Source organism: Agelaius phoeniceus, chromosome 5 (genome assembly GCF_051311805.1).
Source record: "Agelaius phoeniceus isolate bAgePho1 chromosome 5, bAgePho1.hap1, whole genome shotgun sequence".
Lineage (NCBI taxonomy): Eukaryota > Metazoa > Chordata > Aves > Passeriformes > Icteridae > Agelaius > Agelaius phoeniceus.
The window spans coordinates 32425111-32451727 of NC_135269.1; the positions used below are offsets into that span (position 1 = coordinate 32425111).

A 26617-nucleotide genomic window follows, 5' to 3' on the forward strand; every position below is an offset into this window, starting at 1 on the left:
TGCCCTGAGGGTGACAAGGCTGAAAGTTTAGCAAGTTCTGTGCATAACTCCACATCACAGGAGCAAGTGCGTATTCCCCCCCTCCCCTTTCTTTTTCCTGCTTCTAAACACCTCCTTCAAGTTCGCAGTTGGGCAGGACTCCAAAGGTGCAGCAGCAGCAACAAGCTGGAGTTCAAAGTTAGCAGTAAATTGCACAACTTCCAGCTCATCGCTACGCTTGGTGACTATTAACAAGCTGGAAGGCGCTCAGGCAAAAAAATAGGGGAGAAGGGAACACCCTCGAATTGTTTTGGGATCGCTGATGTTATGCCGTTGGGATCATGGCTCCTTTTGGAAGGAATTTATTAAAAACCCGGCATAAAAACAGGTAAAGTGCGTGGGTATGCGAAGGAAAAGGTAGGGCGCTATGGATGAATTATTTTTTACACTTTTTGTTTGGTTCTGGGGGCAGGATGTGTTATCCGGACCGTGCCGTTCCGGGCAGCTGAACTCCGGGGCTCACCTGCGAGCGGCAGCCGGCCCGGGGGAGCTGAGGGGAGCGGCAGCCGGCGTGTGCCGAGGGAAGGGGCTTTTCCCTGGCCCCCTTCCCCCGGACCTGCCATGCCCCTCTTCGCTCTGGCTCTTTTGACTCCTGGGCAGCATTTTCCCTGAGCGGGAGGGAGCTCTTCCGGACGTGGAGCCCTCCCCGGCTGCAGCGAGGCGAGCAGCGGCGGTGCCCCGCGCTGGGGAGGTGAGGCTCGCCGGGGCCGGGAGAACCGGCTGCAGCCCCGCGTCCGCGTCCCGCCGGCGGCCGGGGGAGCCCGGAGCTCTTCCCCCGCCCCGGGACAAAACTCCCCGAGTTTCTCACGGGAGGGCCGGGCTGCCGGCCCCGCGCCTTAGCCCCGTTGCCCTGGGAGGTTGACCGGCAGCCTGCAATCCCTTCGAATCAAACCCGTGCCTTATCTTGTCCGCTCGCTGTCAGCCTGGGAGGTAGGAGAGCATCGAACTCTCAGCGTGGGGAGGCGGGGGGATGATGATTTTTTTGGTTTTTTTTGTTTGTTTGTTTTATTTTGTTTTGTTTTGTTTTGTTTAGCCTTTAGTCCAGGATAGACTTGTACTGTATATATATATATATATATTTTTTTTTTTTGCTGAGAAAATTCTTCAGAGGGACTGCTGTGGTCCTTTGGTTTGCTACTGTGAAGTTTCTTTATGGGGACTTTGCCCCTTACGCCGTACATGCTTCCACATGCCCCACACGCGGGCTGCAAAAAGAAGGAAGGTTATGTAATCATGTTAGGTGCTAGGGTGGTACTAGATTTTTAAGGAGTGAATTTGCTTAGACCCTTATGGAATATACAGTGGTTGAGCCCATCTAGCTAAAGTTGAACAGAAACAGGTCACTGGAATTTTGCCTTGCAGCAGATTGGAATTCAAGCTGCTACATTGCCTCAATGAGAAACTCTAAAATCACTTGTAATCTCATCCCCATTTTGCCTAGTGCTCCTCACCAAGATTTACTTTGTATTTAAAGGAATGCAAAGGATGAACTTTTCTATGCGGAATGTAATTGAACTCTAAATAGTCTTGTAAAAACGTCCCATTTCCATGTTTGGCTTTTGGTTTTCACATTTGATATATTGAAAATTATTTGGGGGGGGGGGGGCTTGTATTTGCTGGGATTGTGTAAAAATATTAAGTTAGTGTATTATATTGAATATAAATTAGAAAGATTGTAATAGTCAATGTTTAAAAATTGGATACTATTTTAGAATTATTAATATTGTAGTTTACGACTAAACAGCTTATTTTGGTAATGTGCCTGAAAACAGTAAAACTTTGATATAATTCTCATGTGGCCATTTTTTGTGTAGAAGATCTAGAAAGGTGGACATGAACTTTTCTATGAAATTGCTTTCCCATAGAGCTGGAAATATATTAGTCTTAAAGTAGAAGTTTTGTTTCTGTAATCACTTACGTGAATAAGGATTAAATCACAAAGCACAGTTCCACTGTGTTCAACGGTGAAATTGTTTCTCTTTTGGGTATTTACAATATCTTCACACTAATTGCATCAATCTCATTATGTTTGCTGATGTGACATTTTATTCCTCAGGAAAAGAAAGTCATAATCCAAAGCTTTAAATAAGCAATAAAAATTAAAATACCAAAAGAACCTTTACTGGTTCATCTAGGACTTTCTATTCATTTTATCCTCACATTCCCAGAAATAAATAAACACCTCTAATGGCTGAGAGGTTTTGTGGCAATAAGGAGCCTGTGTGACCAGAGGAGTGTAGGGGGAGGGGGTCAAGAACAAAGCAAACTACATACTTCTTAAGATGTGTCGTTATCTATTCAGATATTTAAATTTCTGCATATTTAATGTTAGCTTTGATACTGACTTTTGAGAATGAAACTTTGTTTATGCAGTTAGTAAAATGGTTTTGCAGTATGACTGAAGAGCTATGTAATAATTATTTCTTATTTTAAGTGTATCTTGGTCAACTCATTTGAAACCTTGAGAAGGGAGCTTAAAATCCTTCACTGTGTTTAGGCCAGTAGTTGGAGAGTCAAAACTTGTGGCTCACTACTTTGTCTAACTACCTGTAAAGAAGGACCAAAAAGGGACATACACAAATGTATATCTTTATGCAGCTGCTTTCTAAAATAGGCCTAGTGCTCATTCACATTTCTGGGAAACTCAGCTTTTTTCTTTTTCTCTGGAAGTTCTCAACGACCATTTGCTACATGCAAATATAACTCCTGAAAGTTGTAAGATAAGCAAATGGGGAATAAAATCTCTGTTTACATGAGGACATAAAGCTAAGTTGAGGTAACAAAGGTAGGTGGAAGGAGAGCCAGAAGGAAAATGAAGGCGTTACAGTCATTTGCTCAGATAACAAGATGACACCACTGTAATTAGTGCTTGTCTTGCAGCATTGCCCAGAGGTTCCAGATCAGGTCCCTGTTTAATAGTAGGCTCTTCACATCCAGATTGTAAATTGTCAGTCTCTGCCCCTAAGACCTTAGAGTTTAAACAAAGAGGTTACACTAACTGAGTCTTTGTCTGAGCAAGAGGCAAGGGACGTTGTCCATTATGCCACCAGTCTTTAGAGAACGAAACTGAGATTAAACCTCAGAAAGACAAAGCCTGTGCTGAACTACTGTTAGCATTTGAAAGATCTTCAGTCAGTATTACTCTCTTGGGCTTCTGAAATGTCACTAATACAGAGACAGCACAAAGCCCATGTAGCCAGTAGATCACTTAAGCCCTTGTTTGATTTCAGGGGAGTGACCTCTAGGATTGTGACTCTAGCATATGTTTCTTGGCAAGAAAGACAATAGTGATATTTTGATATCTTTTTCAAGAGCTATAAGTAGTTTTTACAGTATTCTTTGTAAAAGAATATTTTAATCACATGTCCCCAGAATGTGTATGTGCTTGTCACTATGTCCCCAAGAGAACAATACTTCCAAGACACTCCACCCACTAACAAACCCAAATGTGCGCAGCAGGGACAGGTTGTACCCTCTAAGGCAACAAAGGAAAAGTGAAAGTTTCCTGCAGGACTAAGGCTCTGCAACATGAATAAACTCAAGGAGATTTATTTTTATGCAGATCTCTTAAAGATGCTTACTTTGAGAGTGAGAGGAATGCTCAGCTCACATCACACTTCAGAAGTGCAGTGAGGGTAGGAAATGCTTAGCTGAGGGTGGAGGAAGAGAAAAGGCTCTGAGTTCTTTGCTCATAAGGTCTAGTATTGATCTAACACATTTCTCTGCACAAAGACAAAACAGCTCCCTATCCAAATATGAGAAATACAGAACACAGATGCTTGCAGTGTTTAGATACCAGGGTTTCACATGGTATTCGATTTCCTGGCTCCTAAGCAGAACAGGAATTTATACTGCACTGACTTTCAGTAGGATTAAGACTTCTCTGCTCTTGGTGCTAGATTTGATCACTTTTGAAAATGGGTCTTTAGGTTTATTTAAATACTTCAAGGACCTATGCCATAGTGCAAAAACTGACCTCATTGCTGTTTCTTTCATCGCACCCACTTCCTTGGGTTTTGCACATAAGCCTCAGACAAAATTGTTGAATCTCTACTGTTTCATTAGTGTTGTAGCTGGGATCCTGAAAGGGAGAGGGTACACATAATCCATCTTGATGCTGTAGGACTGTCCTGTCATGTTCAACAGCTTGAGAAATACATTTTGCCAGTGTACTTCATGCTGGTCCTACGTTTACTACAAAAGTTTGTACGCTCTGTTGGCCTGCAACAATTCTGAACCTGGAGTAGTGTTTCATGATTAAACAACTGTGTTACAAATCTGTTAATATTTAAATGTGTTTATTGGTTTTGCTTTTCCTTCCTGTATTTTTTTCTACCTTTTACTGTTTACTATTTTCACTGTTTTCCACTTTTACTCACTGCCACAGAAGTTAGTATTTCTCTGTAGGAGGGAAAGACTTACCTTGCCTAGTCTTTAATTCTGCTTTTCTTTAATCAGCTCATCTCTGGTTCAGAGGTAGAAAGAAAGACCATGTATCCCCATCCCATGTTATGGATAGAAGAGGGAGTTCTTCCTGTCCTGACAGTCAGAGGCCCCTCCCCAGTGAGAGACACATTCAACTATTCTCTCAGTTTATATATTACAGTGCGGGGTAATGAATTAGATTAGAGACTTCATCTATCTGATACTGACTTAGCATTTCCATGATCCCTCCCTTTCTCCCTCCCTCCCTCCAGTAGTTTCTCATTGCATCTAGTTAGCCTGGTGATTTGTGTATTGCTCTGAACATCTCTTCTGCTCTACCTACGGTTGAGTACGCCGCTGTACATTTTAAACCTTGATGAAGTAAAACTGAAAATGCTCATCATTGAGGTTTGGACTGGTAAAGCTCTTGGAGATCAGCTGCTTGTGTGAATGAACTGTGTATGACCCACACTGTAAGTCTCATGGGATCATGTGAGATGTCTAATACTTCTCTTGGATGAGCACACCTGGATAAAAGTCTATATGAAGCTATAAAGGTGCTTTTTGATACAAGACTACAAGGTATTTGGTATGTATGTTGGAGAGGGTAGATAAAAGTTTTGGAATCATTGGTGCTACCTGTGTTAAATTTTTAGATTGAAAAGATGGTGCTTGTTTTGTAATGGTAGAACTCATTCTTTTTTACTTAATTTTTTAACTTTTCTTCTTAGTATGAGATGTATTAGTGAACTATCAAATAATTCTAAAAGTTGTTCTTTTTTGAGCTAGATTTCATACATTATAATTTATTTTCTGGTCTTCCTTAGAACTTTAGTCTCAGGGGTCAAAATGGTTGCACACATTTTCTAATAATCTTTGTACATATTTGTTCATTTCACTTTCAGGAAGAGCTTTTCGTCTAGCAAAACACTAACCTTATTTCTAAAGAGTTAATTATCTACTATTCCAGGAGGGCAGACAGCAATTTCATCCTGAAGGAGTAAATAAAACGAGTAATAGAAGTGTAATACTACACCACCTAAGAGCATGACTTCAGTTAAGTTGAAGCTAATCTGAAACACTAATATAGTGTAGAGTCAGGCTGAGAGATACATTTTGGACAAAACTCCCATTTTTTTTTAGTGAAAGATTAAAAATAGGAAAAATCTTGCTGGTGAGTTGTCTTTTCCTGTTTTACTGTTGAAAAACTGATATTGTGCATGAAGAAAGACACATTGCTAAATATGTCATTAATTCAGTAGACAGAAGTAAATCTCAGAGTTGGGCATTTTTAAAATTCTATTAACTTTAATGAAAGTCAGTGATAATCACAGAGTAGTACCTCCTGATTTACCTATGCTCAGAAAAAAAGTTTTTTGTTTGTTTTATATGAGTAATAATAACAATTTAAAACTCTGGTCTGAAACACTATTATTTGAAAACATTAACATCTCATATTCTGTACAAGCCTTAATTAGTCCATCCAGCTTCTATATTTAGTATGTTGGTAAATCCTTATTAATAGTGGCAGAAAGGATGATGCAATATAAAAATGTTAAGACCACATATTAGGTAAAGCCTAGGACTGAATGTTGGACATGCTGGGACCCAGTTGTGTGCATAGGTAACTGGGCTATTATTGTTACTTCTGTTGTTTCTCTTACATGTTATGGTACTCTTGAGATGATGACTTTCTTTCTTCTGTACAGTGTTTCCATGCTACCAATTCCTCAGGTATCACACAGGACAAAACAGATAAGAGAGTTTCAGGAAGCCTTGTCCAAAAGAATACTTTTTTGAGCACGTTTTTGGAACTTGATTCAAATAGGCTCCGGGATTAACCACATTGCCTTTTCCTGGTTTAACCAAGCCAGAAATACACTTACGGTGCAGGTGTTGCAATAGTGATAATACCAATTTTTTTGTGACCTCAAACACCCGATAAGCTTACATAGTTTTCCTTAGCAGTAATTTGGGTGTTAATATTTACATGCCTCAGGAAAATAAGTAGGACATGACTAGACAGTGTAAAATGTGTAGAAGTGGAGGCTGTGAAAGCCAGTTAGTGGGAGAAGTAAGAATAGAATCTATGAGTTCTTTTATTCTAGTCCTTCCGCAGTCCACTAAACATAGATGCCATGCAGGAAAGTGAGAATACACTGTGGGTTGTTTAGGTTTGCTTTTCTGTGATCTTTCTGAGGAATTTTTCAATGGTTTAAAATTTTCCATAATGTTAAAAATATCTTGTAAAGAGGCTTTTAATGTCTCAGAAAGAGAAAGAAATAAATAAAGAAATGCCATGGGCATCTTAATATATTTTGAGGTGGTTTTGTGAAGTGAACAAAAGAAAAGAAAATTACCTGCAGAAACTAAAAAAAAAAAAAAACACCAAACCAGAAAGGAAGGTTCTTGATGGTAATGATAATAAATTGTCATGTAATTGTATGTAATAATATGATAATAATAAGTCATGAAATGTGTTAATGAGCAAAAGACATCAAACTTGAAAGAAAAAAATTTAGTATACGTTTGGTACATCTCTTATGCACTTTATTTATACCCTTTATTTGAAGATGTGTTTCTCTTTCACCAATTTTCTTGTTTCATTCCCACTCCTGTATGCCTGAGTGCAAGTGCATTTTTTCCAGTGTCAGTTTGAGACATTTAAATTGTAGTTTAGATGGTTCCTAGACATGCATTTTTGAGCACCAGCATTAGAAGAAGCCAGGCTATGTTGTAATCTTGGAGGTGATGTAAACCTCTGTTTTTCTGGGTTGTGGTTGCTTTTTTATGACTTTTTTCCACATTAATTAGTAAGTTGCAGAATAATCATAGGAGAAAAACGTGTTTATAGAGACAGTGTTTGCTGTGGATATAATATATAATTTCTTTATATCGAAGGTCAAAATCATGAATCTGATTAAGTTGCTTTCTTTATTCTTCACCCTTATTTGCTCTCTTTCATTGATGTAAAGAGTTCCGAGTTACATTTTCCATCATAATGGTAAATAGAATCATCTCTATTAAAAAGCAGAAGATTTTATTTTTTCCTCCTTTTAATAACACAAAAATATTGAAGCTTAAAATAAATATGCAAAAGCATAATATTCTCATGTGCAAGGAAAAAATCAGGTTTATGAAAATTTAATATTCTAATAGACCTCTTTTTTTGGTCAGATATAAATGTGCTTACCTTACTTTAGCTTGTAAGGGTGTATGACCTCACTGGAATAATGCAGTTGAGTGAAGACTACTAATTTTTAAGAGAGTCTGCCCTTGGGTCTTGAACATGCAATTTGCTTTGTGTTAATAGATTCCATCATCCATGTAGAACATCTTACGTTGCTTTCCCCAACCTCCTTCAATTCAAAGGAATTCTTTCTACAGAGGGTATTTTCCACTGTGAAAGCACTTTAAAGCTACAACATTTTTCAGAGTAAGAGCTGGGACACCATTTTCATGACCTAAAGTATACCTCATCTGCCATAGGAAGTTACCAGATTTTGCTCACTGATCAAAGAGTGGTTTAGTGATATTTATAAGTGTGGGATGTTGTATTGATCTTGTTCATCTGCTGCTGTTTTGGTTGGTAAACTGATGTTCTGAACTGCTGTTTTATTTGGACATTAGCTGGTGACAGACTTCCTCTGGACTGATTACTAAGGCACTGGGTATACTTTTTTAACTTGATTATTGCCTGTAACTCTTGGGGCCACTTTGTTGTTAACATCCCACTTTACTGAAAAGCCCTGCACAAATTCAGTTTCATAACGACAGTCTAGGATTGGTATTGACTTTACTGCACTTTCCCAGACTCCTGGTACTTTAAGGATTAGGTAGATAACTAATAGTGTTTGTTTACCCGTGGAAGTCCCTACAGGTGTCTGGCAAAGATCTAAGATATTTTTGGAACTGCAGTTGTGGATGGTCATAGTACTTTTGCTGACACTCATACTGCTCCTGAGATTCAAGTACACAGAGAAACACAAATGTCAGGCTCCATCTTACTCTACTTAAGCCTACTGAAAATTTAGGTATCTTGTCATCTAGGTACTCTTTGTAGTTAATGGATACATCTAAACACTTCTGGAGGGCAATTCATTTAGTCTTAGACAGGCTGTCAGTATGGGATTAGTCACCCTTTTGGAGGTGCCTATTTTATGCCACTGATTACAGAGGAAGGTCAGAAAATTATCTTTGACTGCACATCTACATTTTTAAATAGCTTAAGGTAGATGATATGAGCACCACCCAATCACTTCATGGAGCATGCTCAGATTTGTAGAGCAGGTTATTAACCATCTTTTGCACCACTCATTTTGGAAATTAAAAAGGGAACCATGAACGGAGAGGTGAATTATAGGTAGATATGTATGATTAAGGGAGAACCATCCTAATAGCATGGATGTCTTCCCTGACCCTGCCACAAAATTCCTACCTAGTTTTGGGCAAGACATATAAACCACAGTTTTCAGAACTGGTTATATTCACTGTCTGCTCATCATTTGCTAATTCAGTGTCCTGTAAACTCTTTTTACATAAGGGCTGAGCAAAGGAAGTTTATGATGTCTTGCTTTGCACATCTGTGGATATCAATTCATTAGAGTGAGAACTTAAATGAGTGGATAGCTTTGGTTTGTAAAAGGGAGTTCATTCCCTGCAAGAGTATGTGGAGATAAATTCTGTAATGTCAGCCTGAAAAGCAATTGAATACAAGGTGGTAAAGGACATATATATCAAAAGTTTGAATTTTGAAAAGTGTCCTCTAAAAGGCTTGTACCATACCTAGGAGAAAAGATACAAATAAAAAATGTGCACATACTGAACAAATGCAAGTAATAAGGACTAGTTTTAAGAAGGTGCCTAAATGAAATTCCAGTCACCTAAGACAATTTTTAAGAACTTTGGATTTATTAATTCTGACTGGTAACATTCCTCAGACCCCTGTTCTTCTATCATGTCTTACACTGGTCTTGAACACCATGCAGTTTGTGCTTCCCTCATTATGCATTATTCAGGAAAGTCTTGTGAAGTTATTCTAAACGGAAATTCTCTCAGTATTTCATCTTGAAACTGCTTCATTTTTCTACTGGCTTAAGTTACAGTTACACAAGGACAAGGATTAGTGTTGAAAGCTTCAGGGAGAGAAGGGAATCAGGTTTTGGGTTGCTGTACTAATTAATATTTCTGGTTTTTTATGCAGCGAACATTTGGAAATGATCTAACAGCATCTAAGTCCTGCCCTTTTGTTCATGTTTCTGGCTGCTTTAGATCAGTTCCTGATGAACTTGCTGGTGTCAGCAAACCCCGTTGTTAGGAGTTCAACTCTTTTGTAGTACTTTCTGTGGAAGTCGAGATGTCCAAGTGAGCATTATGAATTACAGCAGCAAAAGAGATACTTGAAAGTTATAATATTTCGTGTCTGCAATGCCTTAGTACCTTCTGTGTCTTGACAAAACTGAGTACTGTCTCTTATATGGATTTAAGTGAGGCAAGTGACCAGTGTAGCAGAGAATGAATCTTTCTATGGATACACTGAATCAAATTAATTTTTGTTGAACTTAAGTAGCAGCATCTGAAATTTTTCAGTACTTGGATGCATGCTAAACATATTTCTTTGTGCTAAAGCATTTGTGCCTGGTAGGCATATATTCAGCATAAAATGAATTTATGACAGCTTGTGTTAGATGTGATCACAGAATGCATGTGTATAGCTCATGTACTGTCACATACATACAGTAAAATATATTAGAAACCCCAAATTATTGTATTTATAATCAATAAATGTAAAAATAGCCACTTCCGTAGATGGTATATTTATGCATCTACATATTACAAACCTGAGTACACACCAGCCTGTCAGAAGTGACAAACAGAATGTGCACGTGTCACAAAAGAAAGCTAAAAATGTGTATTTCTCCCAACATGACAGAGCTGTTCACATGGCAGAGGGAAGCATGCCTTCATCCACCTGTCACTGTGGTAACCACTCAGCTTATGAAGTACCTTGTTAAAAGGCTTTTTTATCCTCCCTGTGCTGTGAAGCCATCTGAGTTACTCATATGTTGACAGGATCCCCACCTGCAAAGACATTTGGATATGTGAAATAAGGAAACATAGGATTAATTTGAATGTTGACTCACTGTGACTTTCTGTGAACCAATGACAACAAGTAGTTTGTAGTGTCTTTCTGGTGTCACAGCCTGCTTGGGGTAATCACTATGCTGCCACGGATGTGTCTTACAAGACTGGCACCATTATTTCTCGGTCCTGCCTTGGTCTTTGGTCACAGTCATGTAGCCATGCTTAGCTTCACTGTGCCCACTGAAGATTTTGGGCCTGCATCTACTCTCCCTGTTCATCACAGTTCTCTCACCAGAAGCTAGCACCTTTTCAGCTGCATTAAATTTTTGAAGTTTCTTCCTAAACTGTTCACTCACATTTGGATGGCTATCTTGGATGGTTTAACAAGGCTTTTATCTTTATGGCTTAATTCATCATGACTCATTGGAGATCAGACAAGAAGCTCAGCTCCAGTGGGAGGGTTGTGATGGACGACTGACATGGTTATGAGCCTCTTCATATGGACCCAGGTGGAAACACATTATCTGAACCCATTATGTCTGTCATAGAACAGGTTTTAGGCTTAAGCCACAATTGTTCAAATATTTTAGGATTCACATAGCTTTTTATCTGAATCACATGGAATGTCTTTCCTCTGCACTCATCTTCCTTCATCTTCTTACAGCTAAAAATTGGGATGGGGTGGGGGGCTACTAGATATCATTCTCTGTATGTCTCTCTTGTCTACACCTTTCTTCTTTGCATTAATTTAATAAATTTCTCATTACTCTTGGTAATCATTATGCTCCAGCTTTAAACTTGCTTCCAGATAGCAATTCATCCCTTTTTGCCTTTCCTACCTGTATTGCTCAGCTGGCTAGAGCTAGTTTTGCAATCTCCTATGCCCTCATTTTGCATATCCATTGCTTGGGAAGAGCACAGTTGGTGAGGTTAACAATTTATTTCATTTGTTCAGTAGCTTCTTTAGAGACGATGTGGTTATATTTCAGAGACCCTATCAGCCTGTGCCTGACTAACTACATATTGAAGCATTCATTGATAGGCAATTTTAGAAAATTACTTGAAAGCATGAGCTGCACAAATCTCTCAGTCTGACAATGGACAGCAAAAATGCTTCGGGTTTCTTTTTAAAAAAATTATGTCCACTCTTCTCGTTAGCATAATTATTTATCTAGTACTCAATTTAGCTCTTTAGAATGAACATTTATATAAGAGTCCACTTCATTATCTCATATTTTTTTCCTTTCAGCTCTTCAAATACTGTAAGTAATGGAACACATTTGTCACTGAATTGCTTTTCAGAAAGTTTGAGGCAGAAATTTAAAAGAAAAAAAAAAGAAAAGAAAGAATTTATTGTAAATTAAGTCTTGATAGAACATCCTTTGAGGTGATGTTTTCAAAATTATTTATTGCAAGCAAATGAAATGAGAAAGATCATGCAATGTAGTTTCAGAGTGGGGTGGTTCACTCTGTAAAATTGATTGCGGTACATATAGGAGAATATTAAAGGCCATCCTGTCTTTCTTCCTCCTAGCAAACTTAGAGAGATACTTAAACTGGTTCTTATGATATACAAAAACGCCGTGTTGACAAATCATTAGATTTTGAGAAGTTAGGAAAGGGTAATGATTGATGAAGTTGTTGAACAGCTCTAAAGGCTTGCTGTAGCACAAAGAGCAATCCTAAGTCTCCTTTCCAGGCTCCTGGCCATTCTCTGCCATTCCCTTTGCATTGCTGCTATTCTTGCTTGACACCATAGAACCCAAATGAGTATTTTTCTTATTTTGCTGCCCGAACCTGAGTTTAACCTTAGGATTGGCAAAAAGAAACCAAGGACATTGCATTCGCAATGAATGCCACCAGAAGCAGAGAAGAGGTGCAAAACATGCACGGCATATAAGGATTCATAAGAAGGTAACTATCCCAGCCTCCTTCAGATCAGGGAGTATTGGAAAAATAGCATGAAGTCTTATTATTTCCTTGTCTGTATCTTATTCCATTATTTAACTTGCATTGTTATCATCTGTCTACATATAGTATGCTTTGTTCATGTTTTGGCAGCTCAGACCCAACCTCTGAATATTTTGTGCTTGTTTCTTCACTGAGCAAAATGTCAACAAAGGCAGGGAGGGAGGCAGTACACTTTTGCCTTTCAACAAAACCTGAACTAAATTTCATGGAACCACAAAAAAAAAGGAAAAAAAAAAACAAAACAAAAACAAAGCCAACCAAAAACCAAACCAAACAAAAAACCCCTTCATACTCTCAATGCTTGGAATTCCCCTAACTTCTTTGATCTCAAAAGCTCATAAACAAGCAGGGTGCTTCTAAAAGGCTGTTATAAAAAATCTAATGGGAGAAGTTAGATAACACAAATTTCTATTAACTTAACAGCAACTCTATCGTTTAGAAGCCTGTGTTCCAAATGAGCTGTAAATTATTTTGCTTCCTCTAAACTACTGAAATTGATGGAGTTTTAAACACATTCTGTACATTATTAATAGGAGCTCCATGAAATTTGTATAGTGTAGCCAGTGCTTAAATATGCCTAGGCACTTAAATTAAACACAGGAGCAATTTAAAGGAATGTGTTTTTGCAATGTAGCAAAGTTCTTGTGGTAGATGAAAAGTACCAGTGGCATTTTCATGTGTTCACTAGTGAGAACTACCCACTGCTCAAAATTAAAATGCAGTATTTACTGTATTGATATTTCTAAACTTCTCATGTTGCTCATTAACACTGAGGAATTTGAAAATGCCTGTCTTCCCATCCCCCTCATCATGATCTAAAGAATTACTATCACTAAATATGTCAGTGTTTTTTTTGGCTCTGGAGTTTTTCCTGGATCTTCCATTCCTGTATAACAGCTGCTTCCTCAGTAGCAGTTGAACCATACACATCAAAGCATGTTTTCCCAGTAAAGTAAATTGTTGATGTTATTGTTACTCATCTTGGAAAATATTTTGGTGGCCAGCTTGTTCTCCTCTTCGTTTCTCAAACCACCCCCTCCACTATGTTATGCTACTCCAAATACAGGCCTGGTATGATAAACGTGTTACCTGTCATGACATTTTGTGCACACACCATGCTTGTTGGGATTCCAAACATTTTTTTGACAAATATCCACTCACCAACCTTATGACTTTGACTATACAATGGAGAAATGATGATTAGTCTGACAGGAAGGCAGATTTAAAGCAGGTGTAATTTATAGAGAATGTGCACCCTTAGGGGCAGAGGAAAATTTCAGAGGTAAGACAGGAGGAAAGGGCAAGGGCAAATGCAGTGTCCACTGCAGCCTTTGCACTTGCCTGTGATTGGAAGTGTAAACATGGTACGGGGCAGAGCTAATAAGTGAAGGGGAGGACCTAGTAAAATTTTGGTCAGCTTTGCTGAACATCTGCACTCAGCCCTTGCAAATGAGGTTTTGCAAAATAATATTGGCCATTGTAGCAAAGACACAGAGTCATGTCATTATTCAAAAGAGCAGCAGGGAGTGTTCAGGTTAATCCATCATAACTACCGCTCTTATCTAGTGAACAAAGTGTATAATTCCTCTTACAGTGTCTCTTACTGCTGTCTTCTGTTAGTGCAGTATCCTGAGTTGGTGCAATTTCTTGGCTTATTTTCTCTGTAGTACAAACTCTGCTATCCATCCACTTAGCAGATGATAGAATTATTGCTGCCAGCCCTTGTTGGTCCTTCTTCTTGGCTGCTTATTTTCCTTTTTATCTGTTTAAAGTACTATCAGGGCTTTTTTCCTTTTTTTTATTTTTCTTAACAGTTGGTCCTTGTTCAGACACCTGTTTCCATGCAGTACAGTTATTAGAATGAAGCGCATGATTTCCCATGGGATTTTTACCAAAGTCTGACATCTCAAGTCAGCAGCAGTCTGGTGTGAATGAGTTATTTGCAGTAAAATAATTATCAGAATTATTTTCTTTAAACTGTCATACCTTTCATGTTTTCATTCTATAAAAAAATAATACTATCCCATTGCAATTCCAAGTTATTCCACTGAAATTTGACATAGAGCATCAATGTAGTATAAAGTGTCTGGGTGAACAGGAGTTTCAACCACAGATCGTTGCTGAATTGTAATGTTATGCAATTTTGTACAGTAGCTAAGGTGATGGCATTTCTCTGCAGAAGAGATGAAGGACCTACTTGTAGTTTTAAGTACATTTTACATACAATTTATATGAATAAATTTTAATTCATGTTGGACATAATTTGCAACAGCTGTTGCTAATTAAAATGCTTCATAGAACCTTCCAGACAGTATGTGTATTTTGCTGAATTAAAAATTTATGCCTTTAAAAAAGAACAGAAAAATGAACATTAAATTTATACCAGGAAAAAAGTGTTATAACTAGCTAGTTATGAAAATAGTCTTTCTTTAATTTTTTTTCTTCTTTCAAATACCTGAAGTATTTCAATTAGAGCATCCAAACTACCATGTATATGTGTATGTTTGAAAAATATCACTGGCTCACAAGATGCCTAATTTTCTGTTATTTTTAGTAAATGCCTATGTACATTTCTGTAAAGGGAGAAGTTTTATCATAGAGCAAGATTAAATGGATACAGAAGCAGATGGCAGAGAGAAGTTTATTTCTCTCTATAAATAATAATTACTTTGTTTTCAGAAGTTCTGTGGTGTTCTTTCCAAGTCTTCCTGATTATCTGTATTGAGAGCTTTATTCTCACAGTTAAAGTACTGCTTCTGTCTTGCCATGATACCCTTCAGGTGACCTTTTCCCTGACTTTCACATGATGCAAAAGGGAAGAAGAAGCAAGTTTCTGACACGTCATGTATGGAATTTCTGTGTCCTAAATGACATGGATATTAACTGTGCCTCCATTAATATTGTTTTTAGGGACTTGTGAAGGGGAATGGTAATGCAGTTGGTTAATAGGCTCATTTGAATCCCTAAGGCTTTAGAATAATTCCAGCTTCAATGGGTAGTGAGAGAGTAGCTACTTCCTCATTGCTGCCCTTAGGAAACTCACAAGTGTGTAATGTACTTAGGCAGGAGGCATACCAAGTATAAGATTTGGCCTTTATTGCCTTTTGAATAACTTTACAGAAGGGGGCAGAAAGTTAAGAGAAAAGGTGTTTAAATGTAGATGGTCTGAATAAACATAATATGGACTTCCAACATGAGCCATTTATTCCTGAAAGGTTGATATACTTCTGACCCTAGCTTTCATATGGACTGTGTATTCTCTATACCTTTAATGTTCAAATTCACCTCCAAAAATCTCTTTGGATCAAGTTAGTTTCTTCCACACAAGAGCTGCAACACAGCCCCAACAGCTTTACATTTTTGCAAATTTCACAGATAAAAATCACAAAAAGCCAAAATATATTTTGATCTTTTCTCTCATAATTCTCATCTATTATCTCATATTCTCATATATATACACACACATATATATGGTAACATGCTGAGATTTTGGAAAAGAAACAATAGAAGCAATGCAATAAAAGCAATACATACAATAAAAACAATAAAAGCAGTGTTATCTAAATGGTATGTGATATTGTATGTATTTTCTACACTTTGACTTCATATTTGGTTATTGACTTCATATTAGGTCAGAGGTTTGGTAGAAAGAGCATTACCACACCATTTCCACAAAATCATTGGACATTAGGAAAAGTTTCTTCACTGAAGGTGGGGCTGGGTATGAGGACAGTCTCTCCAAGGATTTGTTCATGGCACCAAGCCTGTCAGAGCTCAAGGAGCTTCTGGATGATGCTCTTAGTTACATGGTTTAATCTTAGGTAGTTCTGTGAGGAGCAGAGTGTTGGAGTCAATGATCCCTTTGAGTCTCTTTCAATTTGAGATATTCTGTGATTCTGTGGCTGAAGTTTACCCTTATATACCCTGACACATAGGAGTCACTGGTATCAGAAGCTCTCAAATTACATGTAGCATGTGCCCTATGCTACAAATATAGGCCGTTTGTGTGAAGTAGGTAATATTGTAATATTGGCTTATTATTTCCAGCAAGTAGTTATATAATTAAGAACCATCACATTTTTGATTGATACCTTATCTTTGATGATAGTTATAGCTCAGATCTAAGAGATAACAGAGATTAATAATCTTGGCACTGAGATAACAAGGTTTTTAGAAATTGCAGGAAAACAAGGCAAGTTTTCTCTGAGCCCTTCACATGGAAGAAGCATCTGTGGATGTTGAAGAAAGACCATAGCACAGACACATACTTCCCAGTAGGCATATGTATGTGCCCCAGCAGCATGCTCAAAGACCAGCTCCTTGAAAACACTAGGTTATTAAATACTTAGTGTGTCTTGTTTTCTCAGGATGAGATGTGCCATTGTGTCACAACATTTTCAAAGGAGAGCAGGTGTCTCAGGCACTGAGCAGGCCTGGCTGGGAGGCCCTGGCTGGGAGGCCCTGTGCAGCGTGGCACAGAACCTCTTGCTGAGGAGCTGGGAGCGTGCGGCTCAGGGAAGAACAGAGGGACTGCTGAACAACACGGGGAGCAGAGCCCTGCCTGGGTCTCCCTGAAAGTGTTACATTTCTTAGTGGACTCCAGGAAAGCACCTAGATGGCAGATCCTGAATCTCTTGGCAAGGGCTCCACTGCAAGAACACAGGAGGCAGCAGCAAGATTGTGTCTTAGAGCCTTTTTGTCTTCTCCATTGAAGAAAGTGAATTGTTCTTGGTGGTATCTTGGCATAATGTAGGGTTTGCTTAAAGCTTAGAAGCATTTTGATCTCACTCTGGGAAGGTCACAGCAGCAGCATACCTACATATTCTGGTCAGCTGAGGACCCCACCACAGCAGTCTGTCAGTTATAAAACACAATTATCATCTGATTTGTTGCAGATTAGACTGCATGTGCTGTTCGAGAGGGCTTAGGCTGTCATACAATAAAACATGATTTTCCCAAAAAATCAGTGAAAGAATGACTAAGATATTTTACACAAATTACTTTCTAGCATGAGCTCTTTGATGGAAAATTTATAAATGATTAGGAGTTCTATGCATTTTCAAGGAAAAGGTTAATATATTGCTTGGTGAGCTATCTATTTTCACCAACTGACATATATTCCATATAAATTATTTCAATGACTGGGAGGAGACAACTAGTAAAAGTTTTGGTCATAAACATAATCTCATGTTTGAATTTGTTTCCAAAGTATTTTAAAATCAGTTAATCAGTTTGATTTATTTTCACAGAAGGTATGTCAAGAAATATGGTAATATAGAAAAAGGAATTAATTTTTTTTTTTTGGGTGGGGAAGTCTAGAAATAATTTATTGCAGTGAAGGGAGTCAAGGTTATCTATGCTTTTTTTCAACAAAGGGAAAGTATTCTTTAAGTGTCCATTATATTTCAGAAACACTGCATTAAGTTGCTAACCATATGATACAGAAGTGATCTAGTTCCAATAGAATGTTTGCAGAAATTTGACTAGAAAAAAAAGCATCTTGTACATATGAAGGTGAAACTATAAAAAGTAGGGGGATCCCTTTATTTGATTGGTATGATTGGTTGTAAAACTGATATATTACATATTTAGGGAGACAGTTTCAGGAAGGCAAACAATTATGTTTGATATTTATATTTTTGGGCCAGACATACCTTAAAGTCAGTGAATATCAAAAGTGCCCCTTCCAGCATTTAAGCTATCTCATATTTTGACTTTGTGTGACATAAGTAAATGTTTTTGTTTTGTCTATACGTTGCTGGAATGTATTACCTTCCCCTAGGCCTGAAGAATAAATTAACAAATTATATATCTGACACATAACACTCAGGTTGTGCTGGTGTAATTAAGACTGTGTGAGGTCTAGAGCGTGATTTGGGATGGGGCTTTGGGTCATCTTGAAGAGAAACAAGGAGCAGAAGGCATGAAAATAGTAATCAAACAAAGCAAACAAAAACATGGGAAATGTAGTTTTGACCATTATTAAGTTTAAATTCCCATCGGGTCCTAAGTAATTAGTGGCTTTGTAAAATAAAATATAGACTTGCATGTTGTTATCATCAAGACTTTATAATCTTAGATGTATAAGCAGAACACTTCAGTGATCAATTCAAAGAAACAGACTTCAAAACAGAGCTGAAAGCTACGAAGCCTGTTTACTGCAGCATTATATTTTTGAAAAAATATAAGTTGCCTAGCTAGTTTTGAAGAAATTGTTATTGTGGTCGTCAGGAAAGCCAAACATTTAAACTGGAAAAACACTTCGGCTGTTACATTCCTATTAATTGCTAGGTTATTAAAAATGCTAGTTCTTTTGTGTCCTTTACAAAACTGCAGGACAGGAAATTCAAGGAACCTGTAAATATGAGAAGGTTGCCTCTCAGTTAAAATGACTGTTTAAAAGCAGATCTTGTTCCTGAAGATTAAAACTTTTAGTATTGAATCTCAGAAAAAAAAAAAGAATTCCCGTCAATGACCAAAATTTATTCAAGATCTCTTTCTTAGTATTGAAATGAATTAATGGATTTCCTTATATATTACTGGCTAAATTGAACAGTGAAGGTCTAAACTAAGTTGTGAAATTATGATGTGTAGGTCCCACATTTAGTTGTCTGTACTAAATCAACTGCTGCTGTAACCATTTTTGTAACATTTCTCTCAGATAAACCAGAATCTGAATTAATCTCACCTGAATGAATCTGATTGGGTTAATCTCACCTGATTTCAACTACCTGAAAGTGAGCTATTTGATTGAAGGTGGCCACATAAGTCTCTTATAGTTAATGAAAGAGAGAAATAGTTTCCTCTGATGATGGTCCCCAACGATCAAAGATGGGCTAGGCAGTAGGGATTCTTCTTGGAAGTCTTCTCTCTTCTCTTAATGAAGAGGAATTTTGATGTTGAATTTATACTGAAATATTAACTTTCAGATGAATTCCACTTCATAAATGCAGAATCGGCTCTTCACTTTCTATGAGGAATGTGCAGTTTAACAAAAGATATTTCCTGGTACTGGCATCTTCTTGCATACTGAAAGCAAGTTTTTAGTAATCGGTATTCTGTGATTGATACAACAACATTTCATTTTTGTTTGGAACTACCTGAATTTTAACTATGAAAAAAGAATTATACAATACATTTTACTTGAAAGGTCCATGGTAAGATTCCAGTTTACCATTTTTAGTGGAAGATAATAAAGAACCACTTTTGATATTTTAGAATATATTAGAATTCCATGACAACGTAAGATTATAAATGTCTGGCTAATTATTTTTGCTTAGAAGTAAAGATCAAAAATTGAGTGGAGTGACTGAATAAAAATTAAGATAATATCTATTGAGACAAATACATAGAAGAATTAAGGAAAGAATTTATATTTTGCCATGTTGCTTTGATCCAAGAATTACAGAAATGTTCAGAAATTCTTTTAATTTCTTCTCTCCTTTTCTGTAAAATATAAAATATGACCACATAATTAAAAGATGTAGGTATATATATTATATGCTTATATATTTGTAAGTACTTATTTTCATGTATAAGCTGCTTGATTTCTTTGTGTACCTGCATGTGCATACATTATCCAATTGTGCAACTAAGTTACATTTTATAGGCAAAATAAAGAACAATCCTTCCCCAAGAAAGCTGAATGTAAACTCTGGGCATCATAACTGAAAAAATTACAGGGGGCGATAAACAGCTAGAAAAGTGTTGAAAACAGTAATTTAAAGATCTTATTTCTACATCCGTATTGTTTTCAGGGATCCTGTGGAGATTGCTTTACAATATACAGTGTTTCCATCAGAAGTTTGTTTAACTCCTGCTGAACTCTCTGGGAATTCTGTATAAGAAAATATAAGTGGAAGAATTTATCAGTACAGTAATGATGGGATGTCTAGGGGGTCTGCAGATTTATCTGAATATTTGCTAATAGCACAGAGAGAAACTGGCTTCATAAGAAAACTTTAAAGGAGCCAGAAGAGACAGTAGGCTTCTGCTTAATGCACATAATCAGTTACGTACTGAAAATACTGAGTAGGAGAAAATATGCCAATCAAACAAAAGCAAGAAAAAAAAATAGTTTTGATTTGAAAGCAAATTGCCTAAGAGACTCAGAAGAATGTTAGAAGAGACAACATTCATTTCCTGAAATGTATTTCTTAATTGCAAAAGAAATCAGGAAAGATACAGACTGAATTTACTGCCTCAGAGTCCCCAGTATGGTGTTTTTTATATTTTTATGCTTCTTTTCTTTTTATTTTCAGTCCTTCTGTAAATTTAAATTCAATGACTAGTAATACAGTTGAATTTGTAAATCAATTATTTAGGCATCAGTAGTGAACGTGGTTTGAGGCACTGTAGTTTTCATGATTAATTTTGCATAATTTTATGCATAATAAATTATTTGTTGCTTTTTTCCTTTTCATATCTGTAGTGTAAAGCAAATAATGAGTTATTTTTAGTCACAGCTGACTTACGTTGCAACTGGCTATTTACCTGCATTTTGCTTAACTGTCAATCTGTTAACAGAAAAAATATAGCATCCTGCAAATTGTAAATCTCAGAGGACTTACAGATATTGATTTTTTAGTGTGTGACATACTTCACAGTAATGCCATTTAATCTAGTATCATTCTCCATTCCTTCCCCCCCCTCTTAGACTTGAATATTACTCTTTCTTAGTGCCACTTTGCCACTTTCTGTGTCTGCAATATGTGCTTTCATATCTTGAGAAGTAGCCTATGAAAACATTATTAACTTTTTGAGCACCAGTTTCAAAAAATAATTATTGTAAAATGCTGATCTGTGAGGGGGAGCTATTGGAGAGGGAAAATGATGCTATTACTCAGAGTCATCTACCAAAACACACATTTTCAGAGAATGTTCCAAGACCTGAAGCAATGTACTTGGACAGAGCTCTCCTGTGCAATAATACTAATAAACTTACACTTGTCAGTTTTATTAGTATTCATTTGCAGTTTCCTTTCTTTTAAGGATTTTTGCCTCCTGGTCAGAGTGGCACCTAGAGCTGAGTTCAATTTATTGGATTGCAGTGTGTCTGTCATGTTGTGTAATAATTAGGAAAAACGAACAAGCTGGATTGCTTTACTAATCATAGGGTGTAGCTGTAATTAAGGCAAATAAAACTCCATGCTTACTACAAGGAGGACTAAAAAAAGTTCTGTGATAAGTAGTCCTAGATGGAAACATGCTCTATTGCACCCTTTGAATATGGTCTGAATAGTTATTTTCCTTTTCAGCTTTCTCTGTCAGACTAGGTGAAACCTCATTTATTCAAATTAACTGCAAGGCACACTAGAAAATCCAAAGACATGTTTTCCTCAGGGAATTTACTGTTTTATCATTTTATGCGAGAGGTGAAATCATCAGGTCTGGGCAAGAAGAAAACTATTCAAGTGGAGTCTTGAGGTCAGGAATATCCAGGCAACTCTGCCAACACTGGCCCACAGCAGTCCAGGACCAGATGGGGGTAAACCGAAGAATTAGCTGTGAAGTGAACTTCAGCCTTTGGTCAACTGAATTGCTGTCTAGGCACTGGAGCTACAGAAACCATAATGGGATCTCAGAAACCTGGAGTTAGATATCTCAATGTATAAGGAAGTACCAGGTTAATAACACATTCATTGTAATTCATAAACAAACAAGTAAATAAACAACTAAATAAAATAACTTTTTTCCTTTTCTTGCATTTCTGTATAATTTCAAATAACAAAATAAAATGCAGACCAATGTATGTATTCTTTTGCAGCTGATATTCTCTCACAACTCACTGGAATTCAGGCTATTTGGTACTTCAGGAAGAGCAACAAATTTCTTGACGCTTATTAGTGAAAAAAAAGGAAAAGAATTTTTTTTATGCTTGTGTAGGTGCAAGTGTGGCAGAAGAGCTATAGATTTATCCTTTGTCAGATTCATTGGTGGTGTTCAGTCGTCTTTCCTCAGTCCATCTATGTTGAATGCATTCTTCCCTTCAGAAGCCATTTCTAATAGCTTAGAAGTGTCTGGGCAGTCTTTGTAATGAGAACAAATATGAAGGTCTGAAAGCTATGCTGTCCTAGGTCAGTTTGAAAGTGTAATGCAGTTTGCCAAACTTTAATGCACTCTTACTAGGTATACAAAACCAAGATTTGATAAAAGACATTTTGTGAGATTCTCATTCAGCTGGACTAGTAATAATATTAAAGCAGTAGTCAATTAAAGCTATTACTTAATCCAAAGACATTTCTTCATGCAATTTAAGCAAGTATATTGCCTTGTACAACAATACAGGAGTTTTACAATGTGTTAGTCATATCAAAATTATAGTAATTATTCATACTGTCTCTGCCATTGATATGTAATTTATACTTGGTCTCTTCTTGCTTTCCAGATCTCCCAGCAAGGACATGGCATCAAATGAAAGAGAGATTGTGGTTTGGGTTTGCCAGGAGGAGAAGATTGTATGTGGCCTGACAAAGCGCACAACTTGCTCAGAGGTGATTCAAGCACTGCTTGAGGAACATCAGACAACATTTGGAGAGAAAAAGGTCCTTTTTGGAAAACCTAGTGATTACTGCATTGTAGAAAAATGGAGAGGCTCGGAGCGAGTACTGCCTCCCTTGACAAAGATTCTGAGACTTTGGAAGGCCTGGGGGGAAGAGCAGGCTAATTTGCATTTTGTATTGGTAAAGTCAGATGCTTTCCTCTCGTTTCCATTGTGGAAGACAGCTGAAGCCAAGGTAGTACAAAATGTAGAAAAGCAGTGGGACCTCAGTCCAGCAAACTACATGAAGATGTTGCCAATAGACAAGCAAAAGAAAATTGTGAGGAAGACTTTCCGGAAACTGGCCAAGCTTAAGCAGGACAGTGTTCAGCAAGAGAGAGATAATATGGAGACACTGATTCATCTGATCATTTCTCAAGATCATACCATTCATCAACAAGTCCTTAGAATGAAGGAACTAGATATGGAAATTGAAAAATGTGAAGCAAAATTCCATCTAGATCGTGTGGCAAATGATGGAGAAAATTATGTGCAGGACTCGTATTTAATGATCAATACAAGTGAGACTGAGCAGCAGGGGAGTAGGCCAGATGATCAAAAAGAGATGCATGACTATTTGAGCAAAAGTGAGGGAATTTTACAGGTTGAAGAGAGACTGAAACACCACAAACAATTAATAGAGAACCTGTGTGCTGAAATTGAAAGAGAAGTACATGGTATATGCATGGAAAAAAATGGAGAGTCTGTTCGCACAGAAGGAGCAGCTAATGCTGAACTGGAAACCTCAGATTTGGAAAGTGTAAAATACGAGCTGGAAAAAAGTATGAAAGATGGTCTGAGAATCAACTCATACCTGAGCTGCATTCAGAAAGAACTTACATACAGGGACTCACTGCTTCAAAAGAAGGAAAAAGAATATGAACTTCTTACAGAAGAATTTAATTTACTACATGTTAAGGACAACATTGAAACTAGGCTTCATTTAAATGAAGAGCCATCCAAGGGCAGTGGCATCTCCAGTAACAGCATTGCTGTTCCTGACTTTGTTCATAGACTGACTAATCTGGACATAAACGATACAGACTCTGACACTGGAATCAGCTCCACACACAGTCAGGACTCTGAAATAACTGCAGGGGACATGGTACTGTTGTCAACATAGTTGAAAACAGTTACGCATTTTTTAAAATTTTATTTTGGAGGATATTTATAAGAATTAGTAAACCTGTTGTCTTGAAAGTTAAGCTCTTCAAGGTATTAAAGCTGTGGCACTGCTTTAGCAAAGTAAAGGGTGTCTATTTATGTCCTTAATAGTATACTTGTGCTAGAATGCTATGTGCTAGAATGGGTTAACTGGTAAAAGGTGCAAAGTTGTTGACTTTGCTACATCAAGACAGACTGTTTATACTTTGTAATGTTGATACTCGGTGAAATGGGAGCATTCTGACTTTCTTGGACCAAAAGTTTGGAGATTTCGTATCCTTTGGTCTTTGGGTCTGTTCCTACATCTCCCTAACTTTTTAGGAACGTGAAGTAGAGACTAGAGAAAACTAGACCAAGAGCTTGATTTTCTGCTCTGTTACATTAGCTTTATACAGATGGAGTTCCTTGCTATGAAGCTGCTGTAAAAGATATTATACTTGAGCATTTAATTTGTTAAAAATAGTTTTTATGATAATGTAGAACAGAAGAAATATAATTGCATTTATGCTGTATTTTTAAATTTAGTTTATATATAATATCAGGATGATATTTTTAAAAACTCCTAAGTCCCATTTTAAAAGTTACCTTCCACATATGGGTTTTTAATTTTGATTCTCTTTCAGCAGCTTTTATCTGCTTTTAAGAGTCTTAAACCCCCTACTTATCTGTTGTTACCCTGTAGTTGCCCCAGTGATGTTTAAGTCCACAGAGTTCCTGCCAGCAGGCATGTCAGGACTGCTTATGTCCTGCTTATGCGAGACGCTGAAATCCCAGGCTCACACCTAACCCTAGGGGCATTTTCAGCAAGACTTTCTCCTGCCTATCTCACCGGTTGGATCCAGTGTCTTAAGCCTCCTGAAATCATGACTACCAAAAAAAAGTATAGCAGAAGCAACAGGTAGGAACCAGACATTTTAGTCTCTGGCTAGACATTGTTTCCCAATAGCTAGCCAGCAACTATTTTCATATAGCAAGTAGGTTTTCAAATCCCATCTTGTACTGTTTTGGTGCAGGAACCTGTAAATCCTGCTTCCTCAGTAGGGACTTTGGGATACAACTAAAACTGATCCCCTTCATATAGTTAATAAAATATTGGGCTCCAGGTAAAATAAAAAAAAAAGGAATGCAAAATATAAGAATTTTAAATCTATGTGGTTAAATCAATTTTTTTCCTTTAAGATATAGTAGTTTATCTCAAACCCTTCTCCAGCATATTGCTATAAGTCCAAAACAAAGCTGTAGAATTTAATTGTCTCAGTTACCAAATAAGATTTCTAACTCTCTGCTAGAGGCTATGCTAATGGAGACCACATGCATAATATCTGGGTTGTCATGTTCATATTGCAGATCAATCTGTTTAATACTTTTGATTAAAAGAATTGAATGGAGAAATAATTACAGTATTTCTGAACAAAGTTCAGTTCTGCAAAATTCAAAGCAATAATGGAATTAACAGCCTGCAAAGTAAGAAAATGGACAGTACCTAGAAGGTGTAAATGTAAAATTCCTAAATTCTTTCAGATACACTGCTTTCTTTTTCTTTAATTTTCTTCTCCTGTCTGTCAACCATGTGTTTTCTAAAATGACCAAAGTGCTAGGACTGCTGATTAGCACATATTTAATGCAGAGAAAAAAAAAAAAAAAAGAGAAAAAGAAAGAAAATTTTTGTGGTTTATTTGTTGTGGGTTTTTTTCCTAATCCTGGCTATTATAAATAGTTTCTCTTTCAGCAAAGCATGCTAGTTGCCTTAATATATTTTGTATTGTATTTTTTTTTAAGCAATGTTATTTGAATGCTTCAATAATAATGTGTAATATTTAGACTCATCAGCTTCTGATGGAAACATGATGTATGAAATATATTATCTTAGTAATAATTTATTAACGCAACTCTGCATCTGTTGACCTCTGTGGTATCACTCTTAAAAGCAGTTAAGCCCAGAGCTCTGAATGCTGAGAGTAGACTAATGTATTCTATGAGTTCTTATGAGTTTAGTTACCAATAGCTACAATTTCTATTGAGTCATTTTTTATATATATAATTACTTAGAGGATAGAGAATTGAAACAGAGTAATATACACAGCTGTGCAGGCTAGTACAAGACCCGTGGGGCAAAAAATTAATTTCCACTCATACTCTACTAGATTTATTTTGCTCATAGGAACTTGTGCAGATTCTCTCAACTGATCTTTATCCACACTTGGTGGTTGATTGTACCTTCTCTGCAACTTCTAGGCCTTAAGAGTATCACTGTGTTTTAAGAAGAAAATAGGTAAAATAGGTTGAGAGAGAGTATTTCTTAAAAAAATAAAACAATATTAAAAATCCAGTGTTTTGAAGCATTTATTTGAAGTTTGTACTTTGATATCTCAAATAAACTTTTTTCTTTCAGAA

The 26617-nt window shown here is 37.0% G+C and overlaps 1 protein-coding gene across 3 annotated transcripts; it reads left to right on the plus strand.

Moving 5' to 3' along the window:
- Positions 1–26617, plus strand: RASSF9 (Ras association domain family member 9). 3 transcript variants are annotated; one of them, XM_054632142.2, is made up of 2 exons: positions 1–367; positions 22907–26617. In XM_054632142.2, exons 1-2 carry the CDS (start codon positions 321–323, stop codon positions 24180–24182), a joined length of 1323 nt encoding a protein of 440 aa, XP_054488117.1. In that variant the 5' UTR covers positions 1–320; the 3' UTR covers positions 24183–26617. The 3 variants fall into 3 exon arrangements, with proteins under 3 accessions (XP_054488117.1, XP_077034887.1, XP_077034886.1); XM_077178772.1 differs by lacking the exon at positions 1–367 and adding an exon at positions 513–730; XM_077178771.1 differs by lacking the exon at positions 1–367 and adding an exon at positions 737–969.

Coding starts and splice junctions, on each gene's coding strand:
- RASSF9 (XM_054632142.2), top strand. CDS start 321: ATGGCTCCTTTTGGAAGGAATTTATTAAAAACCCGGCATAAAAACAG. Junction 368..22,906: donor AAAACCCGGCATAAAAACAG/GTAAAGTGCGTG, acceptor CTTGCTTTCCAG/ATCTCCCAGCAAGGACATGG.